Source organism: Trichoderma asperellum, chromosome 2 (assembly GCF_020647865.1).
Source record: "Trichoderma asperellum chromosome 2, complete sequence".
Classification (NCBI taxonomy): domain Eukaryota; kingdom Fungi; phylum Ascomycota; class Sordariomycetes; order Hypocreales; family Hypocreaceae; genus Trichoderma; species Trichoderma asperellum.
The window spans coordinates 1,374,105-1,398,134 of NC_089416.1; the positions used below are offsets into that span (position 1 = coordinate 1,374,105).

The 24,030-nt window shown below is 49.4% G+C and overlaps 8 protein-coding genes across 8 annotated transcripts; 3 read left to right on the forward strand and 5 right to left on the reverse strand.

Annotated features, from left to right (window-relative positions):
• Positions 1–2,109: 2,109 nt before the first annotated feature.
• TrAFT101_002766 (uncharacterized protein) lies at positions 2,110–2,451 on the reverse strand (the record flags this gene model as incomplete). Its single annotated transcript, XM_066126694.1, has 1 exon — positions 2,110–2,451. The coding sequence occupies one exon, from the start codon at positions 2,449–2,451 to the stop codon at positions 2,110–2,112; it is 342 nt and encodes a 113-aa protein (XP_065982799.1).
• A 5,099-nt stretch (positions 2,452–7,550) lies between these two features.
• Positions 7,551–9,327, reverse strand: TrAFT101_002767 (uncharacterized protein). Its single transcript, XM_024902343.2, has 4 exons — positions 9,158–9,327; positions 9,044–9,084; positions 8,469–8,960; positions 7,551–8,400 (listed from the first exon to the last, which is right to left on the reverse strand). The coding sequence occupies exons 2-4, from the start codon at positions 9,069–9,071 to the stop codon at positions 7,997–7,999; spliced, it is 924 nt and encodes a 307-aa protein (XP_024763884.1). The 5' UTR covers positions 9,072–9,084; positions 9,158–9,327; the 3' UTR covers positions 7,551–7,996.
• Positions 9,328–9,914: 587 nt separating this feature from the next.
• TrAFT101_002768 (uncharacterized protein) lies at positions 9,915–13,282 on the forward strand. Its single transcript, XM_024909512.2, has 3 exons — positions 9,915–10,193; positions 10,274–10,668; positions 10,726–13,282. Exons 1-3 carry the CDS (start codon positions 9,943–9,945, stop codon positions 13,062–13,064), a joined length of 2,985 nt encoding a protein of 994 aa, XP_024763885.1. The 5' UTR covers positions 9,915–9,942; the 3' UTR covers positions 13,065–13,282.
• RIB3 (3,4-dihydroxy 2-butanone 4-phosphate synthase) lies at positions 13,225–14,711 on the reverse strand. The gene is made up of 2 exons (XM_024904957.2): positions 14,418–14,711; positions 13,225–14,321 (listed from the first exon to the last, which is right to left on the reverse strand). The coding sequence occupies exons 1-2, from the start codon at positions 14,479–14,481 to the stop codon at positions 13,687–13,689; spliced, it is 699 nt and encodes a 232-aa protein (XP_024763886.1). The 5' UTR covers positions 14,482–14,711; the 3' UTR covers positions 13,225–13,686.
• Positions 14,712–15,862: 1,151 nt separating this feature from the next.
• Positions 15,863–17,637, forward strand: TrAFT101_002770 (uncharacterized protein). The gene has a single exon (XM_024899501.2). It carries the CDS (start codon positions 16,238–16,240, stop codon positions 17,147–17,149), a length of 912 nt encoding a protein of 303 aa, XP_024763887.1. The 5' UTR covers positions 15,863–16,237; the 3' UTR covers positions 17,150–17,637.
• On the reverse strand, positions 17,413–19,295 carry TrAFT101_002771 (uncharacterized protein). The gene is made up of 3 exons (XM_024904956.2): positions 18,969–19,295; positions 17,764–18,912; positions 17,413–17,704 (listed from the first exon to the last, which is right to left on the reverse strand). Exons 2-3 carry the CDS (start codon positions 18,778–18,780, stop codon positions 17,489–17,491), a joined length of 1,233 nt encoding a protein of 410 aa, XP_024763888.2. The 5' UTR covers positions 18,781–18,912; positions 18,969–19,295; the 3' UTR covers positions 17,413–17,488.
• A 1,893-nt stretch (positions 19,296–21,188) lies between these two features.
• On the forward strand, positions 21,189–21,904 carry TrAFT101_002772 (uncharacterized protein; the record flags this gene model as incomplete). The annotated part of the gene is made up of 3 exons (XM_066126695.1): positions 21,189–21,197; positions 21,271–21,405; positions 21,497–21,904. 3 exons carry the CDS (start codon positions 21,189–21,191, stop codon positions 21,902–21,904), a joined length of 552 nt encoding a protein of 183 aa, XP_065982800.1.
• A 637-nt stretch (positions 21,905–22,541) lies between these two features.
• Positions 22,542–23,993, reverse strand: TrAFT101_002773 (uncharacterized protein; the record flags this gene model as incomplete). Its single annotated transcript, XM_066126696.1, has 6 exons — positions 22,542–23,521; positions 23,585–23,634; positions 23,694–23,728; positions 23,785–23,855; positions 23,914–23,924; positions 23,971–23,993. The coding sequence occupies 6 exons, from the start codon at positions 23,991–23,993 to the stop codon at positions 22,542–22,544; spliced, it is 1,170 nt and encodes a 389-aa protein (XP_065982801.1).
• Between the last annotated feature and the right edge of the window lie 37 nt (positions 23,994–24,030).

Sequence of the window (24,030 nt, forward strand, 5' to 3'; positions counted from 1 at the left end):
GATTAGTAGTTATGCAAACTTGCCTTGTCCACGTGGAAAACAGGCCACAATTGCAAGGCTGTAGCTCTAGTGGAGCAATTGAGAGCTGCAATGCAAGCAAAGAGGCCTCGTATTTTTGCCAAAAGGCTCGAATATGCACTGGGTGCGAATGAAGAGAGAGGTGGCAAGTTGATGACCACCTACGGCGAGTTTGGCGCCGATGGAGTAATCTCAGCATCGAATGAAGCAGCTTCATATCGTTGTCGGCATTTAGCATGCAATCAAGGCACAGCAACCGTACCTTGTTATTTACCAGCCAGGAAATCTGTAATCGCGTCAGCTCTCTACTGTGACTTGAAAAGTCAACAAACTTGCCGGTACAGCCGACATATCAGTAACATGCTAGGCTGTAGAAGATGGTTTACTTGCAAGCGAATAGGCATATCAACATAACCTTTGGCTCGCATCGTTCAGCTCACCCCACGGCCCCTGCATTGTTGTGATAGCGCTTGCGTGCCAGGTAGTCATGGGGTAGTAATGGTGTAGTAACTGGTGCTATTTAGTTTGCTGAAAATCTCCATAATGTGTCTATTCCTATCAGTAAACGGAGAATTAGAAAGAAAAGAAAAATAAGGTAGGAAACGCAAATCACACACAAAAATAAGGGTAGGGTCATTAATGTGATAAAAGATTTCTATTATATTATACACATAGGAAAAGTAGGAAAAGTCGTAAATGCAGCAAGTCAGTAGAGGCAGTGGAGGTGTAGTAGAAACAACAGAGGCAGTAGAAAGTAGCTGATGTAGACAAAAAATTGGTATATCTAGATTTAATAACTCACTAGTACAATAACGGTGTGCGTAACAATTAGAGCTTGTGCCCATTTTTATAGAATTCCCTTTTTTTTGGCACACAGCTTGCGGGGCCGTCGCTCATAACCCTGCAGCCGCGATATTGGTGCTCCTTGTAAGTTGCGTATTCCTCGGCCGTGCTCCGCGCCTCTGAGCACGGGGATGCGGAAACATTCCTTCAAGAAAGCTGCTGCGTCGCTTATACAAAGACAAAGAAGGCTACCGCGGAAAGATGCGCCCGCCGCTGGCAATACCGCTTCGTAGAGACCCTCTGTGCTCTCTCCTAATGCGCACTATCAGTCAAGTCTCAAACTTCCAATGATCATGGCGGAGCGGTGGCTGTTTCTGACTCTTAGGTTACATCAAGGTAGAAACGATTATTTCCTTGCGTAAGGCGCGAATAAAGCCTCGAGTAGGATACACACCACGGCGGCATTGACTATGCTGCTTAAGGATATGATGACACGGGAAACGAGATTTACGAGATGATGGGAGTCGAGGTGTTATTAGTATGTGCAGATACATTCTTGGAAAGCCCCCAACGTGCGATTCTCAGAGCCAGCAGATGAGGCATTTGAACATGCTTCGCACCTTCACCCAGTAGGGGCAAGTACATGTATAACCACAAGCGCCGAGCTGAGTGATAGCGTTATCCCTCTTTCGTCTGTAGGTGTCAACGGGCCGTTAGCCCAAGTGACAAGTATCAAATCGCCATTGCCCAGTCCATGCTTGCAATGACAGGAATGTGACACATAATATTGAGTCCAAAAGCGCGGCACAATTCCTACATCATGGCGTTCACAAGCATCAGCGCCAGAGCATTGCAACCAACAGCAACTGGCTTGATAAGCTCAGCCAAGATCTTGTGAGGCAGAATTAAATCCGCTTAATGGGGCGGACGGGCCCGGCTGAAGAGTGGGACTTTGCTCTCGGACCTCCGCGCCGGAGTATCCGCAAGGACACCAGAATGGAAACTCGGGGTAGTATTGCCTGTCGTGGTAAATCACAGTGCTAAGGCTAACTGCATCACGGGGCTAGAAAGACTGTTAGCAGATGCAGCTAGCAGTTTAGAATACGGAGTTACATTCCGTAGGGAAAGAAAGGAGAGGGGTTCAAGAAGCGATCGCTAACAAGAGGGCTGTACTCGAGCTAGTCAACCATACAGCTCGATATTGCGGAATGCAGCGGGCGAGTATCAATCCATCTAACAACAGCTTCTCCTCTGTGCCCATGAAAAATTGCCACTCAACGTACCGCAGAGCCAGCTAAAGGCAGAGATTTAGTTTGTTGCGTAGAGATAATCATCATTGCTAAGAGTAATAATCCAGTGGAGGGAGATAGGTTCAAGATCGCCATCAGTTGTCGTCATCATTTGCTTCTCAACCCCTGAAGTGGCAGCCCGTAGACTCTGGTGTCGCCCGCGTCGGCTCATGTATCTTGGTAAACAATCGATTTGCTCTACATGATGAGCATTAAATCGACGATATGGCAGAGAGGGTGTGGTGGTTGCAATCTTCACTGGATGCTCCAATTTCGTAGTGGTGTCCCATCGCTGTGTCCCATCGTCGTTGGCTCGGGCGTCTGCGAGAGCATTCCGTCGAGCAGGGGTCAATTCTGACATACATGTGATGATCACCGATCAGTGGCCACCCTCAACGGCAGGACAAGATGGATTATGACAGCATCCAATTCCACTGCAAGAAGAGCAATAAAAATTGATAGGCATCATTTGGCGATTTCTGGTGGCACTCCTAACGGAAATCGCCATGGGAAGTGAGCAAGTCAGTACCTGCCAAGTGTTTCAGTAATTGATATGATATAAGTACCTACTAGATCAGTAGGAGCTGCGGCGATACTACAGCGCCAACTACACATACCTCATAAAGTGTCGGCAGTGCCCATCGCCACTTTGGCTTCGAGTTCGAACATACCTGGAGTAGTATGCATTACACTTCCCTAGTCTAATACTTCAGCTGCCTCGCGGATCAACACTTTCGTACCTGATTCTTCAAGAGCGGCAGGAGGGCGGGCCACGGCCCCACTAATATGCGGCGCAGCGCCCGCTGGTGTCGGCACCTAGAACAGCTTATGAGACGATTTGACGGCGGCTCAGGAGCAAGCCTGTCCAGAGGCCATAAGCCTCTGATCGAAGTGCGTACTTGCGTGGCTAGTACAGGTTACAGATACCATCAGGGCCGAAGGTACTAATGCTAGTGCTTCCTTAGCGGCCGGCGGCACCAGCAAAGTTGTTGAATCCTCGTCGTCATTATCAGCCATCAATTCATGGTCTTCAGCTTCATCCAGCAACTCTCTCCATCGTCTCTTTTCCCTGGCCGTCCCTTCGAAAGGTCCCCTTTGGTCTAGACAAATCCAGACCGTCCCGTTAGCTGCGTAACCACAGCCCAGGGGCTTCTTCGAGCCCACACCAGCTATACCACAGCACGCCTGTAAGCACGATCGTATCCAGTCGACTTGACAGGTAAAGAGTACACGTCATTTCCGCATTTGCGTCGGACGCGGGATAGAACTGACACAATGGTCTATATACATACTGGCTTAGCAGTTCTCATGATACCTCATGACCGCCAAGTTCCATCTCCGTGGGTACAGTCCCACTTGATGGGTTTTGGTCCACCTGAACCTGAAAGGGCCTACTCAAGCTTTTCCCATATCCCTGTACTCCAGACCAGACACGAGTATGCAGCCCTTCATGCGTCCGTGCGGGTTGTTCCAAGTAACTTGTATGTGCAACATGTCGACAAGATGCCCCTACAAATCGTACGAGATCCGTTTCACCAATGTTGCCTCGATTCCGACTTCCCAACAATTGGCTGAGATGGAAAATCCTGTGGCTACTAGGTAGGTACTCCTCTACAGGACCCACAATCATGGACTTTTGGTCTCTGAAGTCATCACGCCGGAACATCACCCAAATGAAGTGTGGCAAGAACAGCCACATCGAGCTATTGAGGAGGAATGCAAGAAATTTGAAGACGAACACGGTTCTACTTGTGCAACACTTCATTAGCATACCAAGCCCACCTTTCACGGTATGGAAAGCTAGCGGTTAGTTCTTCGACCCATTCGAATGCGGTATGCATTGATGAGTACCATTACTGGAGATACGTCCATAAAATATAGAGTGTAGCACGGGGAAATCGTATCAACTTGGCAGAAGCTAATGCGCTAAAGTTTTTAGTAATAAGCTGAGGAAAGCAAGTTGCAACCCCAAACCTCTTGAGGCTTTAATCTTGTTGGCCTTTCCTGCATTGGTGGACAATAATCGAAAGGGACGGCTCGCCGGCTCCATCATCCTAGCGTCGCTAAACCCAATGGTTCTCTCATCTAGCTCAATACTCTGCCACGAACTTTTTACAATCTTCGTCCCATCCTTCCCTTCCTCTCCAACTTTAGTGTGAATGGGTGCGGGAAGACCCGATCCGCGGGTCCCCTTGCTGGTAACAATCAACTCCAAGAGCTTATAATACTCCCCCCTTCCTGATCCAGTGGACAACTGGATTCGACTTCTGATGACTAGTGTATCTAGGATTTGTACCATCCTCAGCTAGTAAGCCCTCCTCTTGAGAGATGATAGTGACCTACGCCAAAAAGACGGCAAAAGTTGGACGACTATGTTACTTCGTCAAGAGTTAGCCGGGCATCCTCGAGCTAGCGCCTACGTTCGTGTCCACAATCGATCCTATAGTTGGCGCAAAACGACGTATGCTACTGTGCGAAGCGTAAATGCGGCTGGATGATGGCTGTGTAAAATGAAATGTGAGCAAATCTCTTCGTCCACCAATGAGTGCCTCCTGAGAGGGTTTCCGCATATCTACTCGGCATAAGATAGGTAGCACTCGCCCACACATTTCGCCCGCACATTTCCCAATTTTGTTTTTTATGCGTCTTCCCTTTCTATGGGAATGCGGCATAGCCCTATTTTCAGAACTTTTGACCCATAGTCTACCTAATGGTAGCCTGAGAATGCCGTAGGGCAGAAAACGCCCTCTGGGTGGGACGGAAGACTCGCCACTCGCTATTAAGTTCCTTTCGATTACTCAAGCCTCATGGATACTAGCCACTATGTCTGCGAGTTTACAGACTGCCTGGTAAGTCATGCAGGGACCTCCTGCGGTTGGGACATATTCGTCTCGTTGCCCCTCTTGGGCATTGCCCACGAAGCTCGCCATGCAGCCGCTGTTCCGGCAGTCCAGCCCCTGGCACGAAAGAATCCATTGCTCAAGTGACATATCCACCAACCTGGGCCGCTGTCGCTACGCTCTACCCCAGTGCTGTCACAATTATGACACGTCATGCCCAGCCATTGGGTACTTTCCTCGAACGCGAAGGTCATTTAGAAAGTAGAAGTTGGAAGAATAACCAAGAACTCTTCGAAGATGGACATAGCGTTCTCGTGAACTCTTCGGCTCAAAGCCCAAAATAAGACTGAAATCAGGCTGCCCGGTTGTTTAAGCAATACGAACACTCTGTGGTGCCTTCTTCTTACCACATCGCCGCAACACCGATGTCGCTCTATGCATAACTGCTACTATGTAGATGGAAGCTAGGGGGGCAATTATGTTAGGCGAACTGCTCAAAATACCTTAGTTTGCATGTTGAACTCGCCATCTTTCGTCCAATCTTTCATCCAATCTTTCTTTCATGGCTATACCAACGTTATCCACTCGCTATTGGGAGCTTCCATTGATGCCTTGGTCATCGTCAGCGTGTTACTTGGCCGAATGGGCTACGTTACAGCCCCTGTAAGCTGTAACTGAGGGAATAAGTCCATTTTCTGTCCTCGGGTGTTCTTTTGTCAAGTAACCCACGCTGCACGCACTGCAAGTAAGTAAGAGGAAAGCCCTAAGTAATACACTATCTTGTGAATTTGAAAATCGAATCTCGATATAGTTTAGCCCTGTAGCTGAGATGTCGGCCCTCCGTAACTTGGCCCATGCAGCCTGCTTGTCATCGTAACTGGAGTGTATGCAAGCCGGCCATAATCCGACAGGCCATACTACTTGGCGTGCTGACGGACACTATTAGAACCTGCATATAGGTAGGTACTATTAATCGACCCCCAACAAACCCGAGAGAGTGTCTCTAGCAACTTCCAAGAGAGCTTCAGCACATAGGCCATATTGTCACTCTCGCTCCGAGCCACTGCTCTTAGCGATCCATCACAAATCTTGCCCCGTATTATCTGCAAGCTTACCACTACTACACGGATATAAAACTGGCTTTTACGTCCTCAATAGGCGTGGGAAAACGTGGCACAAGTGACAGCCAGGGCCATGGTACCCGTAATATTAAGGAAAGCGGAGACACACAAACCACGGCACGTCATCAAGTTTTCTCTTCCGTCTTTCGTGCTAGTAAGTTTCCTGCATTCAGGTGTCGTGGTATTGACAGGTGGAGGAGTGGTAATATTATTGCGCTAATGATATTTGCATGAACCCCATTCGGAGTAATCTATACAAACAAGTACTATGGAGTATTACTACTCTGTCTAACAGGTATACCTATGGCGAGCGCACGAAGTCGACTCCGCGAAGTAATAACGAGGGGGCCAAAATGGGTCTATCTAATAGTACGTTACATAGAAGCCATCATTTATAGACTAGGACTAGGTCCTACTACTAGGTATTAGTAGCGGTAGTATACGGACTACACTTCGCTTAATTCGATGGGGCAGCGGCCCTAGAAGCAGCCCCCAAGCTACCAACAGCACGTAGGAATGGCTGAGGATATACAAAGGACCATCATTTTGCTTTGACGTGTTAAATGTGCAAAGAAAAGCACAGTCACAATATGACAGCTCTTGTGGATCCTGCCCAATGAAGGAAGTTGTTGGTCCCCCCTCATGCAAGGGTAAAGTCCGTCAATCCACGCTGAGAAAAGATGTTCCAAAAGGAGGCAATTGACAGGCGAGATTTGATTCCCATGGGAAAACTGTCGTCATGGAGACTCCAATGCTCAGCTCCGAGTAGTTGGTACAGACGTAATGGATGCATTCTTCTCCGGCATTGCGCCGAGAAAACACGGTCAGCCCCTTGAGCCCCTTGCTACTCAAACGAGCAGGAAGAAGATCAATGCCCGCTTCGAGATGTGGCTCAACACCTACTGTACGCCTGTTGTTCCTCCCAACGTACTCATTTGTAGCCTAGCTATCACATTATATTTTGGTGGTGAGGATTTTATGCACAAGAATATGACATAATTTAACATCGTAAAACAAATACGAGCAGCATCGAGCCATGGATGAAAACAAGGATCGTACTACATTAGTAGTTGCTGAGGCCATGGTGAACAATTCTGACGTCGTCGCCGTTAGCATCTGGATTGAAGATGAACTCCACATGTAAGATATTAATCAGCCAATGTTCTTTTTGGGAAGAGTCTGCAGAAAGGGGAAAGAGGGCAAATTATGCCATTCTCGACCACTCTGATCTTTTAAACATTATAATACCTGCCTTGTACTTCTGCTCTATATTAGCTATGCCATGTACTGTACTATATACTATACGAGACTAAGATTGCTCTATAACTCAACTCCGTAGGCTGGTTCGTTCGCCTTTTTGCCGAATCTACCTGTACAATGGTGACGAAGATGGGCCCTGATATCCATTCTGGTTAGGGTAATCGCAGTGATTCTCTCTTGCATTTTGTAAGCTGGTTATTGGAAAATATGTCATGATAGACTGCACATCATACGTAGGTTAGGAAACAAGCTCGTCAACTCTTCCTGAGGCCTAGCTATGTACTAGAACGAGTGTAGAGAAGCAGAGGCACTCTATTATACAAAACAGAATAGTCATTTGGCTTCACTACCATTCTAACTAAGTAAAGCGATGGTCTAATTCAGATTCCGCTATCTTCTCTTTTTCTAGAGCGTTCTAATTTTTTTTTATATCTGTTGAAGATTTATGATCCAAATTCTTCTTGCCTTCCGGCTATTTCTCATCAGTCTTTAAAAGTTTAAAATTGAAGCATAAAAAGGGGTGCAAATCAGCCAAATGAAAAAAAAAAAAAAAAAAAAAATTGAAATATGAAATATAGTCGCAACATTTGTTGAATTTTATATGCAAGCCCGGCTTGCACCATTGACTTATTTGTCGTCGTATTTTCCGCTACCAAACGCCCCAAGTTTACCTTCTGAATCCAGATTAGTTCTCCCAGAAGCCCGGGAACAGGTACTCGATCTTCTTCATAGCCTCAGGGTTTCTCCCAGCAGGCTTAGTCATGAATTTGACAGCTCCAGAAGATGTGCCCTCCCAGTGCTTAGCCATAACAAGGTCGCTGTGGTCAAGCTTGATGAGCTGATCCAGGACACCTCCAACCAGTCTCTTAGCATTCTGGCTGTTGGCCTGCATGTACTTCAAGACCATGTCGACATTCACATCCTCGTATGAGTGCCAGCAGTCGTAGTCGGTTGCCATACAGATAACCTGATAAGCAAGCTCAGCTTCACGAGCGAGCTTGGCCTCGGGGAGAGCAGACATGTTGATGACGGAGCCACCCCATGATCGGTACATGTGAGATTCGGCACGAGTGGAGAATTGGGGTCCCTCTAGATTGAAGACAAAAATAATCAGCCAATATAAACTTGATATCTCGGAGCCACCAAAGGAAACGTACCCATGCAAATGAGAGTGCCCTTGTCGTGAAGCACCACGCCCTCGCCTTCCATGTGCGCTGCGCAAGTCTTGACGATCTCTGCCAGCTTGTTGTCGAACGGATCCGCAAATCCAACGTGGCCGACAACACCACCCTCGAAGAAAGTAAACGGCCTGATACCCTTTGTGCGATCGATAACCTGGTCAGGGACGACAAAGTCCATGGGCTTGATCTCCTCCTGGAGAGATCCGACGGCAGAGAAGGCGATGATGCATCGGACACCGAGATGGCGGAGAGCGGCGATATTGGCACGGTTAGGAACCTCGTGAGGCGCAAACTGGTGGTGTACGCCGTGACGGGCAAGGAAAGCCACGTTCACGCCATTGTGGGAGAGAATAGAGATGGGCGAGGCGGGAGTGCCCCAAGGGGTGACGGGGTTGACGACAGCAATGGGCTCGTAGCCTTCGAGTTGGGCCAGGCCGGTGCCGCCAATGACACCAATATGAACGGGCTCTGAAAAGAAGAGTTAAAATCACATCTGTAATGGCTGCGACGCTATTGACGGCGATGATAACAAGAAGAGGTTTGCGACATACGATCGAAAGAGGTGGGGAGGTCGGCCATTGCGACTGCTTTGCTGCATCCAGAGAGTTAGTTGAGGTCTCTATAACGATTCCTGAACAGATTAACCGTTTGCTGGATCTACGTACGAATAGAATGAGCTGGATACTTGGAGAATTTGGAACTGATAGAACTATTATTGTTCTCCAGAAAGACCGCAGAATCGCAGGAGCAGCAAAATGGTGGTTGCGCTACAGAGCTGCCCCTCTATCGATAGGGTTGGAGGGGCACGTTTTTTTCTCTTCCTGTCCCATTAGCAGATTCACATACTACTGGCAGAGCACGCCATCACAAGAAGCGAGGGATCAGATCCTTATAGCTTAGTGCTGGAAAATCTTATCTTAAGCTGCATCTAGAGATTTATGTGGTTCATATTTGTTGATAAAAGCTACACATACTACTTGAGAAACAGCCAACTTTGGCACACACAGTCTAAAATTGGATTCCGCATCTAGAGAGTAGAACGAGATAATATAGAGTAGGTACCTTGGTACCCATTTCAGAGTCCGCAAATCTACTAGGTGGCAGAGCCGCATTTTCCTAAGCGAGCATCATATGTATACTACGTCGGATATCTCGTTTGAAAAAAAAAATTAGAAAATATAAGAGATATTACAGTTCTGGCTGACGCGGAGACTTTTTTGCTTCTCCATTTTATTCGGAGCCCGAATATTCAAAATATTGCTGGTACAGCGACCAAAGTCCGCCGTCTTATCGCTTCGCCCTTCTATCCCCGATACGGCGGGGCTCAATGCTTACCAAGCCGGCAACTTTTTTTTGCGGAGCCTTTCAGCCCTTCATAACCTGCAGCCAAGGCTAGCATATCCAAGCCATTAAAGCTTTCACCTGTGTGACTTCAGCAACGGCCGCCGAGATGAGGATGACAGAAACGATTGATATTAATGACACCACTATTCTTGGGCAGGAAGCCGTGGCTGCGCGGCCGCAGGAAAATGGCGGCGAGGTCTCAAATGAAACCATCGAGGAGCGGTGCTTCTCGGCCGCTCTCGTGTGTCTAGAAGGGCATTTTACCCAGTCGCCTCCCATGGGCCCTCAAACCACAGCCAGAGTGAGCTCCATGATCTCAAAGACGCTGGAAAAGACTCACACTCTTCGAAAAGCTAGGTGAGATGCCTTTTTGTCCTCATCAAATATGCCTACACGTATGCTTGAAGCTTGTCTTGGCAGCTAACCCATATCGACAGGGAGGCTCTGGCACGAAACGTAGCAATCTGGATATGGCTTACAAGGATTTTTGCTGCTGCCATCCCGAGCCTAACGTCACGGTCAGTGGGACCGCTATCTGCGTTGAATGACCCAAACAAGGGGGTCAGCCCTCAGGAGAGCACAGCCCTGATCGTCCTCAACCATGTTTCCGTCAAGGAGGATCTGGGGACACTTATCAAGCTTATGCACATTGCTCGGAATCTTCTTGTAAATGCCGAGCCTGAGGTCCCTCAGGACATCTGTGCCGCTGTGCACTTTGACCAGATGGTTTACCAAACCATCATCCTATGTGTCAACGTGACCAGCAAAGGCTATGACGGCGAGATCCTGGACGAGGCTCAAAGAGTGAAGCTCACCGATATTACTGAATTATGTATGTGGCAGTATAATCCTTCGACGCGGAGGAAAGTTTTTACTGACTCCCTTTCAGATAAGAAGCTGCTTGTAACTTCACTGCAGCAGGTTCATAATTGGACTGCCAAGCATGATCGCAACAAGATGTCGTTTTGGTTTGATGTTCTGTTTGACGACGATGGCGCGCTATCAGGGCCTGAAGAAATTATGAGCGACGGCTCAGGATTCCGGCCGGACGCGGCTAAGCACCAAGTTCAGCACTGGCTTGATCGGAACTCAAAAATGTGCGACACAGCCAGGAAGCTGCTCAAAGACTATGTCCAGAACCATGCAGACAAGCCGCCGGGAAATCTAGCCCCAATTCGGCCATTGGCTTGGAATTGGCTTCCAGATGTCCCTGCTGACTCGCCTGTTGACGTGCAAGAGGGTAATGAGAAGACGATTCCAGTTTGGAACGTGGACGAGACAGACAAGTTTGAACAAGATCGGCTATACGGCCGTGTATCTCGTGAAATTGATACTTGGTGGCTCCGAGCGCGAGATCCAAATTACGAGGATTGGGTCGTCGGCATGCCGTCTGTGGAGTTTGCACAATCACGCACAGAGCATTGCCGGAACAATCTGGTCCATCGCTATGCTCATTCCTATCGAGCAGATCACTCACCACCTCCAGAGGGTGCTGAGGAGGACCTCTCTGACCATGAACACTGCCATGAGTGTCATGAGTGCTACCTCCGCCATCACCATCACCATGAAGACGATCATGAGTGTCATCACCACCACCACCATGACCACGAGCATGGCCACGTTCATGAGATCGACAATGAGCAGGAGGAGCACGCTGAGGGTGGCGACGAAGTAGTAGAGTGCGACCATCACCACCATCACCACCATGATGACGAGGATCACCATCACCATCACCATTGCCACCACCATCATCACCACCACGATCACGACTATCCTCATGATTATATGGATGATATGATGGACGACGAAGAGGTTGACGACGATGAATCGTACGGCGACGGACCGTTAACTGGGCTCCTGACCGAAGTGCCTAATATCTTGGATCCTAAACAAATTGAGGCACTGCACATGATTATCAAGTCTTGTATCCTCGATCATGCAGGATCTGGGTTAACACGGGTGGGAGAGAACCTACAAAAATCTCGGTGCAGAATGTTCCTCGCATTAGACTGTGGAAAGAGCCTGCTTCGTGAACTGCTTGTCTTCATTGCAGTGTGGGACAAGGATGAACAGAGTCTTATTTTCCAGGTCACAACGCAAATCGTCGAGGCTATTCATCATAGTGCTCTGGTACCATATGCTTGGAACTCTCTGAGGATACCCAAGGATATCATCTCTCCAGCACAGACGGTCCTTTTGCGTTTAGTCAATCACATGCTACGGGCTCGGGTTACTAGCACCACTACCCAGGACCCTAAGGACCATACCAAGGATCTTAAATTAGTACATTTCTTCTTCAGCTTTTTCCGAAGCAGAATTGTGCCCGAGTGTGCTGCTCTCATGCATCTGCAGGCCCAAATCCGCGAGGAGAACCGCGATCCATCCGAGTTTCCTGTTGACAGCTGGGATATGGAACGAGCAAAGGACGGACTGGCTCAGTACCTAGAATTCCTCACGACTGCGGCCGAAATGGTGGATATGAGGCCTCATCTTATTGAGTGGCAGGCTATATATGACCTTATCACGGTTCTCAGTAGTCTCGAGGCTGCAGTCCCAAAGAAGCCAATGGTTGAAGTACCCAAGCGTGCACCGGCAGCCGAGACAGCCTCCAACGCGAACGGCAGTAACAGTGACCTGATGGTCGAGCGACCGTACTCTACCGGAAATGAGAATGTTCCTCCATCACCCCCGCCACCACCTTTGCAAGAACCAGCTCATAAATTTCCATGGAGTGGTATCAAGGGCCAGATTTTCACCATTATTGCAACACTTCTGCAGCCACCACCGGGACAGAGCAGTCCTGGCAATGCACAAGTGCAAATGCAGATGATGAAGTACAACGGCATTGTTCCCCTACTAAACTGCTGCGCGTACGACGACCACAATCCATTCGCCAAGGAGCGAGTCACCATCTGCTTGAAATGGCTGCTGGACGGCTGTGAAGCAGCGAACAACTTCTTCCGCGAGCTTGTCAGCATGGCACCGCAGCCTAACCTGAGGCCACCACCAGGAGGCACCACTGTGTCAACGATCAGGGTGGATGGAGTGCAAGGCGAAGTCAAAGTGCAAGTACGTTCGAACACGGCAGCGCCGCTGGCAATGCCTGACCGCAGCACCAGCAGCACGGATGAGCTGCTTGAGAAGGCTGCGGAACTTAAATTGGGATTGAACCAATCCAAGAAGAGTGGTGGTGGACGGAGTAGCATCGAGGAGGATTTCATGGCGTAATTGCTTCAGGTTAATATTACCGTCGTCTACCTAGGTCGCATATCATATTTCATAGCCTATATGCCATCAGCATTTTGGAGGAGTTTGGTTGTTTAAAACATTCAGTTATCTGCATGTAGGATAATAGGTCCTGGTTACAATCTAAGCCGATTGTGCTCCAATAGAGATGAACTAAAAAGTGGAATTGTCTTTTTTCTTTTTCTTTTTCAGTATCCAGAACAGGCTATACATTTATGTTGGTATGTAAACAACGCCGCAGAAATGGCTAATTCTAATCGTAGATGACCAAAGATAACCCGTCAAGACATACATAAGGTACGCATACATAGATACAAATAGGTGGCAGAAATATGAAACTGGTGGAATACAGGTAAAGTAGATGGGAGTAGGAGAGTGTGTAAGTGCGCGTGTGTGAGATTGTTAAGCAGCCCTGCCCACCGTCGACGCATAAATTGAAGAAATCCCCCCATTATGCATTATCCTTCTTGATGTTTTTTTTTCTTTCCTTTATTATAATCCCTTGGTTTATTTTTTTTTTTTTGTTATTTTGTGTTTCGTTTTCGTTTCCAATTCCATGCTCATTCCAACTCCTTCATCGTAATGAGTTAGGGTTCGAAGAATCTCAATTTGATCCATTAACTGGAAGCTTGCCCTCAGTCTTCTCGACATAGGCCACCAGGTCAGCAATAGTGCAGACCTTGAGGCCCCATTTTCTGGCAAAAGCAATGCAAGCCTCGCCCCTCAGCATGCCGGGGTTGTTGTGCACCGCCTGTCCAGGAACCACCTCGCCATCGTCAACAATCTCGCAGATGACGCCGGCCTCGGGCTTGCCGGCCAGGCGACAGAACTCGGTGGCAGCCTCGGTATGGCCGTTGCGGGCGCGCACGCCGCCGGGCGCCGAGCGCAGCGGCAGAACATGGCCGGGCCGGCGCAGGCTCGCGGCCGAGGAGGCAGGGTCGGCGAGGACGCGGCAGACGAGGGCGCGGTCGTGGGCGCTGATGCCGGTGGTGACGGAGGGGTCAGCGGCGTCGACGGAGACTGTGTAGGCGGTGCCGCGGGGGTCTTGGCTGTGCTGGACCATGGGCGGCAGGCCGAGGGCGTCGGCGCGGGCGTGTGTGATGGGCGCGCAGATGTAGCCGGAGGAGTGGCGCACCATCCAGGCCATCTGCTCGGTGGTGATGGCTTCGGCGGCGATGATGAGGTCGGCTTCGTTTTCGCGCGAGGGGTCGTCGAGCACGACGAGGAACTCGCCTCTACCTGTGTGGCCGGGGGGCGCTCAGTCAGCCATTGGGCTCTGTAAGGGGGTATCAAAGCAGAGAGAGAGAGAGAGAAGGCATGCGGAAGCACACATACGGAAAGCCTCGATAGAGTCTGGGATTGAGTCAAAGAGACTCTGGTCTAGGGTGGTGGAAGGCATTGTGGCTGGCGGGCGGCGTGTTGTTTTGGGGTATCACAAGTATTCAAATATTCGCTGCTCTTTTCTTGCTGAGATTGGCTGTTTTATTCTTTGCTGTCGGGTTTTGTTGGGTATTCGAATTGTCTAAAGCAACGATGACGAGACAGAAAGGACGACGGATTCGGAAGAATGTGACGATTTGCGATGCTACGGTAACCCAAGGCCGGGGCTGCTGGGCCGCATGTACGGGGTACCTTTTTTGGTTCGATGGACTTCCACGGCCGACGTAGCGAGAAACCCCGAGCGGCAAGTATCCTAGACTGGACTCTCGGGCCGGCTATAGCACGCCGAGCTGAACCAGTTTTTTGGCGCCGTTGGTTTGATTGGAAAGCTTGTGAAGCTGGGTGAGGCCCGAAAGTCTAGCGGCAAAGCCGAACTCAATGGAGGGGCAAACGCCGAGCAGAGTCCCTCGCTCTTTCAATGGAGATAGTTCGCAGTCTGGGCGCAGCAATCTGCTGTGCGAATTGAGGGTCAAGCTGGGGTTTTGGCGGAGGTAAGTTTGTTTGGGCTTTCGTTTTCCGTTCGCCTTGTCTATTTGAAGAGCAGAGTATGATGAGGGTCAAAAAAGAAACATGCAAACTAAGGCGCACAGAAGCAGATTGTTGTGAATAGAGTTGGAGAGAAAATGATGATACGAACTTTCTTTTTTTTCTTTTTTTCGCTCTTTGCGCTGGGTCGGCGCTGGGCTTTAGCCAGATATATATAACGTACATATATACAGTAAAACTAAACTACGCAATTTTTACAGACTCTAGCCCGCGACTTCGGTGCGCCGGCTCTTCCATCTCATGATAATGGGCCGGGGATTTTTTTTGGCTGGCCGGATGATGGCATGAGGACTAATCCAGCAACCCTTGCGCTGCTCGCCTGTTGTCAGCAATCCCGCGGTTCGAGGTAATGATGTGTAAGCCGAGAGAGGGCCTGTGGCGGCACTAGCGCTCTGCGTTGCGTGTTAGTTTGAGACTCAAGCCCAGGACTCGATGTTTGTGAAACCGAGTTGAGAGGCTGATTGATAATACAAAAGAGCGACATGTGGAATTAGTATGCAATGAATGGCTGTATCAATTATACAGCAGATCTGGCACCCTTCAAATTGGCAGAATGATGACTGCACTGCAGATATGCGAGGCGCCCTAGATCAGTGGCCAGGGTTTAATACTTTTTGCCTTCTCATCAGTCAACCACTTACATGTCCAAAACAAGACGCTGGCTCTCACATCTGCTTCAAAGTAGGAATATAGAGAAAAGAATTTACAGCATCATTTATAGCTGCTTACAGAGCATCAAAAAATCATAATACCAGAGAAGACGCTGGATATGTCAGCCCCAGAAAGGAGCTCAATAGCCAACCGCGCGGGTATTCATCCTCAACCTTTTTTTCCCACTTCCAATTCCTAGTCCCCAATTCCCGGTCTCCACCGTCCAGCTCAGGGTCCAAGCGACACGCCAGAACGGCCCCTCAGTTGCTTTGGGGGCGGCCTGAGAAAGGACATAGTCGGAGTTGTTCGATTCTTCTTTGTCAGCTGTTTAGGTTGGTGGGATTCTATTCTGGCAATCCTGTAGCCTTGTTCGATATCGGGAGCTGCTGCTGCTCGTCTCGGCATCCTTCCCGTGAGCTCCGAGCCTCCGAGCCTGGTCTTGCCATCACCACCTTCCTTCTTTCTGCCGGCTTCTCTCTCCACCACCTTTCGGCGCAAATCGCATCACTCCAGGGCAGATGGCCGCACCGACCCGGGCTGCGACAAAGGCCCTCCGACGCCTGCCTGTGCCTCGCCCGTTGCTGCAGGCCACCGCCATCCCTGTAGCTGGAGCCGCGACGACGCCGCCATTCGCCGCGCAGGCCCAGCAGCCGCGATGGCACTCGGCCTCTGCCTCGTCGTCCGTCAACCCCAATGAGGTCTCGCACTTCAATGCCCTGGCCGCCGAGTGGTGGGATCCTCACGGGTCCTCGCGCCTGCTGCATCTGATGAACCCTCTACGCCACGACTTCATCCGCAGCTGTCTCCAGTCCTCCGACTCGGCGCCTCGGGTCGACGACCACAACGCCGACGGCACCGTCACGTATCTCGACATTGGCTGCGGCGGCGGCATCTTTGCTGAGAGCGCTGCCCGGCTGCCCTCGACGAAGCACGTCACGGCCATTGACCCCACGCCGTCGGTCCTGAGCGTCGCGAAAGCACACGCCCGCAAGGACCCGTTGCTGGCCAAGAAGCTGTCGTACAAGCAGTCTTCAATAGAGCAGCTCCAAGTCCCAGCAGAGGGACAAGGCTATGATATTGTCTCGCTTTTCGAAGTCATCGAGCACATTGACGACCCCGGCGCCTTTCTTGACAAGGTGCGGCCGTTCGTCAAGCCGGGAGGGTGGCTCGTCATGAGCACGATTGCGCGAACGTGGATCAGCTGGTTGACAACGAACCTGATTGCCGAGGATATTCTGCGCATCGTACCGCCGGGAACGCATGATTGGAATAAATATCTGAATGAGGAGGAGCTTAGGGGGTTCCTGGCCGGCAAGGGCTGGGACAGCGCAAATGTCATGGGCGTTGTGTATGTCCCCGGGCTGGGATGGAAAGAGGTCAAGGGTAGTGAAAAGGTGGGCAACTATTTCTTCGCTGTGCGCAAGGTATAAATATGCTACGCGAGGGACAAAGGATTGATTGATTGTGAAATATACCTGGCCTGCGAGGTATTCCCTGTATACCTTGTATGTATCAATATGGGCATGGGAGGATATGATACCCTTAAAATGTGTGATGAAATCCGCGACAAGAGTTGGTTTGACGGCGTAAAAGCCACTGTACAATATCTGGATAGAAGCTGGAAGAAGAAGAAGAAGAAGAAGAAGAAGAAGAAGAAGAAGAAGAAAGCATTCAGTTACTCAAAAAGCTTTAAGCTGGGCTCGTTATTTAATTCATTAATGGGTATCATTTTCTATAATATTCATAGCAGTAGACCAGTAGACGCAGCATCATGAGATTTCCCGCTTCGCCTCTCTCTTGACTCCTCTACCCCCACCTCCTCTTGCCTGTCGTTGGCTGCCCACAAGAAGGGACTCGTCAGGATCATCATCATCTTCGTCGTCCATATCCTGGCGATTTTGCTCAGCTTGCCTCCAGCGCTGAATTCTCCTCTTCATAGCTTCGTCTAAGTAGAACTCGTCTTCAAAGCGAACCCGAGAAAATTTCTTTATTTTTTTTCGTCTCCATTAGCCTGAATTCATGAGAAATATAAAGAGAGACTTACCTGAGAACAGCCCGTTTGGGGACACTGAAGCTCGCCGCGGAGAGGCAAGTAATCCAAAATGGCAGCTTTCTCAAATACGTGTGGGCACTTGCGGCTCCTGTAAGGCTCATTCATGGGGAGGAGAGTCAAGGGACAGTTGAGACTAATGTTCTCTCGCGAGACAGCCACTTCTTCGTCATCGTCAAAAGAACCGTTTTGTGCATCACGGCTGGGGATTGTCATGTCGGGCTCGCCGTTGGAGTCGAACCATCGTGAAGCATCTGGCAAGGGAGGGCCGTCTTCGCCCGCCGCAGCTTCGTGCCACAGCTTCTTGAAGCCGACATAGTCATTATTGAGGCCGTAGCGCTGGTGGACGCTGAGGCCGTTATATTCCGCCCTCTTCTTCGCACGGAGCTCACGAAAGGTATCGACGATGCTGGTCACAGGCTCCTGGTCGCCTTCATTGCCTTCATCGGTGGCGGCGCCTTCTTCTTCATCGCTGCTGACTTCATTGGCCCGTCTTCGTCGGCTCTGTGTCGCAGCCGCACCTCTTGTTTGAGCTATTGAATTTGTCGTCGCAGTGGTACTCAGGTCCTCCAAGACGGAAGCCTCGTCTTCCAACTCGGCTTTTCGATCGATGGTCTCTCTGAGCGCACGCTCTGCTTCGCGTGTTAACTTTTCGACGTCGTTTTCGAACTCGGGCATCTGCTGTTCGAGGCGTTCCTCTTCGGCTGTCTTGTCCGTGTCCTTCTCTTTTCGGCGCTCGGAGACTGTAGCCAGTCGATCTTGGCCTCTGCGCAGACGTTCGTTCAGATCGCTCACGCTGAGGCCAAGATGGCGGATAGAGTCCTTTAACTGAGCCTCATAAGGTGCAGCGCCGCGATTGTTTGAAAGCTCGATCAGCTCCCGCCGAGCAGTGCTGGATAGAGGGAAAGAAAGCGGCTCGTAGTCAGGCAGGGATATAATAGTAGTGGTGGTTGAGGCGTTGGCCGATGCAGCAGCCGTACGGCCACCACGGTTGAATAGACGGCGGGACATTGTGTGAGGCAGTTGAATTGAAGGTATTCAGAATGTCGATTACCTCACAACAGCATCTTTGCACCACATTGCTTAGAATGCAGCTGCATCTTTAACATGGTGGGGGTTGAAGACGCGCTTGGATTACGCGATCTGCCAGGCGCCGTTAATTGCCAAGTACATGTACCTTAGGTAAGCTCAATAAGTACCTAGGTCCCCTGTTAATTGAGTGGACACCCACCACTGCGACTACGCCTGTGCATGACAGCAGTCGATTTCCATAACGAGAAAGATGTCGAAATATGAGCACTGTTCGCCTTTTCATTACAAGATTATGCCCCCATTTCTTCCTTTTCCCAAAATTGACTTTATTTGTAGGGTCAACTCGCTATTAACGAGTCGAAGGAAAGACCCAAGGCAGCAAAAAGGATAAACTGCACAGCAAAGTCTTTGCAGCGGTTCTGCCTCAGAATCAGCAGCTATTCTTCCCATGCTGGCTATTGATTTTGCTGCTAGCAATATCAAGCAAGTCAGTCGAATTTCTTCATCTCCGCTACTACGTACAAGGCCTGGCAGCAGTACCTTATCTTATAATGGCGAACGGTCTAAGCCTACTCCATTCAACTGTCAAGCGGTGCCAAGCTAGGACACGGCGCATCCCGAACCCCTTGCTAGCTTCTCAGCCCATCGAATTCAGCTCTACGCAGTATGACAGCGGCAGATCTCTTTGACATTTCATCAACGGCCGGCTGGCTTGCCTAAAGCCAGGTGCCGTTCCAAGGCAATAACTGAGTCCCGCCAATGATACAACCTGGCAGCCGGTCTGCCAGTCAAGGACCTGCAAGTTGGACATTTCCACAGAAGGAGAGGAGTAGAGAAGAGAAGTGTTCAACATATTTGCCGTGGCTTCCGCAAGTTGGACCAGGTACCTGGGCCCCGATGCTTGTAATTGCGTTATCCAGCTGCTGGTGACTAACACAGCCACAGCTGCAAGTCGCAAAGAGATCGACAAAGAATCCTTCAGCTTTGCATTCCACTGCCGTCAGAGCTCTCAATTTCCGCCCTCGCCGTAACTGTTGCGCCCTTGAGGCTGGCTGCAGCGTCTCGGAACTTCACTCATGTCTTACCCATATCTTATTGAAGGTCGGCGGCAAATTACGTAGAGCACGGAGTACGGAGCAGGTCGTACCATTCGAATTACCACTCGTGCTTGATGCTCGTACTTTCTACGATTGGCTGCTGCTGAGCCAGTACTAATCAACAGCAGCACGGCTTAGCGTAGCAAAGGTCCTTCCAAGGCTTCGTCTCCCTGGTAGTAGCTTGATATTCCTCCCTCTCCTTCTTGACTCATGACGCAAATGAAGACTAACTTCGATTGTGGCCTGATATACGATCAGGGCTCAAGGTCAAATGTCCGTATTCTTACGCCCACCGGCAAGAAATACAGACTTGTCAGAGGTCTAGAACCTTGATACACGACCAAAACGGGAACGCCCTGAGAAGTAAGAAAACTGGAACTCTACAGCGGCCCCCGCTGATGGGATACTGCTCATGCGGCATTCGACCAGCATTAGAGGCTGGGATATCCGATCGTCCTGGAGCAATGGCGCCCAAAACCCCGATCGCCATCCGGATTCAATCTCCCAGCATCGGACCAATCATCGGCTGTACACAACACCTTAGCCACGATGATTTTGAGCGCTAACAAACCGAGTGGATATTTCTGACGCCAAGTGGTAGTGCGCTAACAGCGGCTCACTAAGACGTTCGCCCTACCTGTTTGCCAGCCTTCTCGATGGTGGCCAAAGACTCCCGTGCTTGTGATCTGAGATCGATGCCTTGTATCGAAGATTTTCAACCTTTGCAGTAGCCCCCCTGCACGCACCTGCAGGCTGCCTCAGCGCCGCCTGACTGCTGGCGTCTGCCAACGAATTTGCGCCATGCCTGCGTCTGAATCAAGCTTCAAGCCCGGCTCCAATGCTCAAGGTCCGCATTACGATTATGTCAGGAGGGAGTAAACGGTGAGGGAGCAAACATTATGGAGCGGATTTGGGCTTGAATGGAGCCGCGCAAGCATCAAATGTGGCCGTTTTCGTCTTATCCTCTCTTGCCCTTCCTCAGACTACTTTCTTATCCGCTTTACAAGCTTGTATTTTGATCCCTGGATTTGAAAATAGTATTTAAAAGGCACTGCTATGTTGCAACCCGCTTCTCTCATGTTGTACAACTTTTAATTTCCTCAATTTCCGCCCATTGGTTTTTCAATACCCCTTTAAAGGCCGTATCAGATTGAAATCATCCAAATTTTCCATCCTCTCAAGATCACCTACGCCTACCGTTGTTTACATTGCTTCTATGTGTAAGGGGTACCAACATGATTCCTTCAGGGCCATCAGATTTGCCGCTGCAGCTAAATCCATGGGAAGACCATGCTCTTGGTGTAAGATCTTCTCTCCTCTTTACTAGGGGCTGGTTTTAGCGAAGCCCAATATTAATACTCTATGCGACCAGTACGAATTTCCAACCCAGCCTACCACTCATGTGGGAAGCAGCAACAGTTCTCCCGCTACTTGGATACAACTTCCAGACCCCATGATATACCCTGGTATCTACTCGGCTAGCGGGATAGATGTGATGGGCATCTTGGTAAGAACAGCCTCTTTTCACGCTCGCTGGCATCGCATTTTGTAGGAGTACCACGTGCTTGAATTTGCTCTAATTGCGTTGCCATTATTAGCTCCGACTTGTGTCTCGACCGAACCCCTGCATTGAACTCGGCCCTCTCGACTGTTCTGTCTCGCTCACATTATGCGACCTCAACTTACCAGATACACCCATCGTCTATGCTTCCCCAGGATTCTACGAGTTGACTGGCTACTCTGCTACGGAAACCATTGGTAGAAATTGTCGGTTTCTACAAAGCCCTCCTTATGTACATCAAACAGCCGGATCCGGTCGGGTTTCAGAGAGCGCCGAACCAATCACGAAGATGCGGCGTGCCATCCGAGCCAATAAAGAAGTCCGAGTTGAAATCGCCAACTATAAGAGAAACGGGACACGGTTCACTAACATCGTCACCATACTGCCCTTACTCCCAGACGCTGACGGACATCACTATGTCGTCGGGTTACAAGCCGAAGCATGAAAACAGCCCATTCTGAAGATGTTGGGGCGCTACGTATAACATCTTCGGAAACAATCCCTTTTTAAATACACCAAAAATGACTAGATATAACGACATCGTATCTGCGAAAATTTGAGCGTATCTTCATTCAAGCCTGCAAATAACGTCTCTTTGGCGCGCTTGAATTTTGGATCATGAATATACCTGACACATGCCTGTTCCGCATGAATAGTCTTTCTTTTTTTTTTTTTTTTTTTTTTTTTGTGGCAGCGTTGATAGACCTTTTGTCTTTCTTGTTTCTGAATTAATATGATTGCATATCATGGGACGCACACGAGCATGGCTATAATATATAATTTCTTTCTATTTGTTGTGAGTATTTATATAACAACATGATTTTCTACATTTTTTTTTTCTTTTCTCATTTGATCGGCAACAACGGAGGCTATACGGATGGTGTACGAAGAAAAGTCTCGCGACAGCGTTCTATATACACGAAGAGCAGAACAGAGTTACAAATAATAATATCATATATTTGCATGTACATCTATATTGATCATTGTCGCTTTCGTAAATGAAGTGTGATGGATGTAAAATGCAACTCTATCCAAGAAAATCGCACGCTGTAATTGAACATCGCATCACTATTTCCCAACGTCTACTTCCTCAGGCGGCTGGACCGGCGACGACCGCTATCTTCTTCTACCACTCCTTTGATTTCTTTTTTAATGGGAGTAGACTTCGACTTTGCCACCGCGACTTTGCCTCGCCTCTTCTTGGCAGGCGGGCTCCCTACATCGGATTCTTCGAGCTCTTCCTTGACCTCTGTTGACTGCTTTCGTGATCTCTTGGGTTTAATCTCTTCCACTGCCTCCTTTTCGTCATCATCTTCTTTTTCCTTAGGCTCTGTCTTCACAGGCTTGCCCTTTGCAGGTTTCGCTTTGCCTGATTCGCTCTTTACAGGCTCTATTCTGGCACTGGCAGCGACAGCGCCAGTTTTCTTTTGTACGCCAGGAGCGTAGCAACTGGTCCGTCCGCCAACTGTAATGAAGGCGAGTTTCTCGCCATTTGGAAGCTTGGGAGATGAGCCTTTATCTCCTTTGCCCCATCGGTGGTTGAAAAGCCAGTGCTCGGGGAACTCATTCGAGTCGCCGAGCTTGTCTACGGCTAGCTGGCAGACATAGCAAATAGCCTCGTGCAGGCGCGCAATCTCCTTGTCGCCAAAGGTATCAGAGTACTGTTCCGGATGGATTTTGGACTGGTAGAGCGTCTCGTCGGCAACCCAGTTTCCAATGCCGCTGATGACAGTCTGGTCAAGCAACAACGCCTTGATGGGGACATGACGGGATTTTATCTTGCTGCGAAGGTACTCTTCCGTAAAGATGTTCTTGTCAACCACGGGATCTGGCCCGTTCTCCACCAGCGGGGAGTACTTCCGGATGGACTCGCCAGGGCAGTTGACGAGCCGCACGCGACCAAACCTCCGGGCATCGGTAAAGGCGACCTCGACGGGTTCTTTGTCAGTTGTGCTGATGTGAAACTTCCAGAATTTGGGAGGCCATTGGGCGATATCGCTTTCTTTCATTTTCTTGTAATAGTTTGTATAGGCCGTTTTCTCGCCATTTATGTGTACCCAGCCTACGTATCATATGTGAGTAGGATGAACAGAAGCGGACATCGTATATATCCAGTCAAGCTCACCAGTCATGCCAAAATGCATTACTAAATGTGGTGGTTTGTCTAAAGTTATCCTTTGGGTAGACGTGAGTGAGCATTCGCTATGAGCCTGATAGATGGGTTTTTCACATACCAGAAATATTTCCCTTGGTTGCCCGCTGAAATAACCTAATAGCGGTCAGACATGACATTAAACCTCAAGCTTGAGAGCGCAACTGTCATACTGTTCTTCCTTTCAAGGCTTCTTCCACTTCTTTCCCGCTAGTTCCGACCTTGCCAAAGACGCTGCTATCATCTATGGCAGAGGCACTGGCTATGGTCTTTCCCACCAGCCTCTTGTTGAGGAAGTGTACTATGCGCGCGACTACAAGCTGTTAATTCAGTGTCATCTGGGGGTTCTATAAAAATACATTCCTTCGGCAATCTCAGGCATCGTGATCAGTAGTATTATTTTTTGTGAAGAGACGGTA

What these genes read in the sequence shown, in the direction of transcription:
- TrAFT101_002767 (XM_024902343.2), bottom strand. Translation starts at nt 9,071, where the DNA reads ATGGCCGACCTCCCCACCTCTTTCGATC. An exon ending in CCTCCCCACCTCTTTCGATC is followed by an intron (nt 8,961 to 9,043) that starts GTATGTCGCAAA and finishes TCTTCTTTTCAG; the next exon opens with AGCCCGTTCATATTGGTGTC. An exon ending in GGGCACTCTCATTTGCATGG is followed by an intron (nt 8,401 to 8,468) that starts GTACGTTTCCTT and finishes TCTTCAATCTAG; the next exon opens with AGGGACCCCAATTCTCCACT.
- TrAFT101_002768 (XM_024909512.2), top strand. Translation starts at nt 9,943, where the DNA reads ATGAGGATGACAGAAACGATTGATATTAATGACACCACTATTCTTGGG. An exon ending in CACACTCTTCGAAAAGCTAG is followed by an intron (nt 10,194 to 10,273) that starts GTGAGATGCCTT and finishes CCATATCGACAG; the next exon opens with GGAGGCTCTGGCACGAAACG. An exon ending in CACCGATATTACTGAATTAT is followed by an intron (nt 10,669 to 10,725) that starts GTATGTGGCAGT and finishes ACTCCCTTTCAG; the next exon opens with ATAAGAAGCTGCTTGTAACT.
- RIB3 (XM_024904957.2), bottom strand. Translation starts at nt 14,481, where the DNA reads ATGCCTTCCACCACCCTAGACCAGAGTCTCTTTGACTCAATCCCAGAC. An exon ending in AGACTCTATCGAGGCTTTCC is followed by an intron (nt 14,322 to 14,417) that starts GTATGTGTGCTT and finishes CCGGCCACACAG; the next exon opens with GTAGAGGCGAGTTCCTCGTC.
- TrAFT101_002770 (XM_024899501.2), top strand. Translation starts at nt 16,238, where the DNA reads ATGGCCGCACCGACCCGGGCTGCGACAAAGGCCCTCCGACGCCTGCCT.
- TrAFT101_002771 (XM_024904956.2), bottom strand. Translation starts at nt 18,780, where the DNA reads ATGTCCCGCCGTCTATTCAACCGTGGTGGCCGTACGGCTGCTGCATCG. An exon ending in CCCAAACGGGCTGTTCTCAG is followed by an intron (nt 17,705 to 17,763) that starts GTAAGTCTCTCT and finishes AAAAAAATAAAG; the next exon opens with AAATTTTCTCGGGTTCGCTT.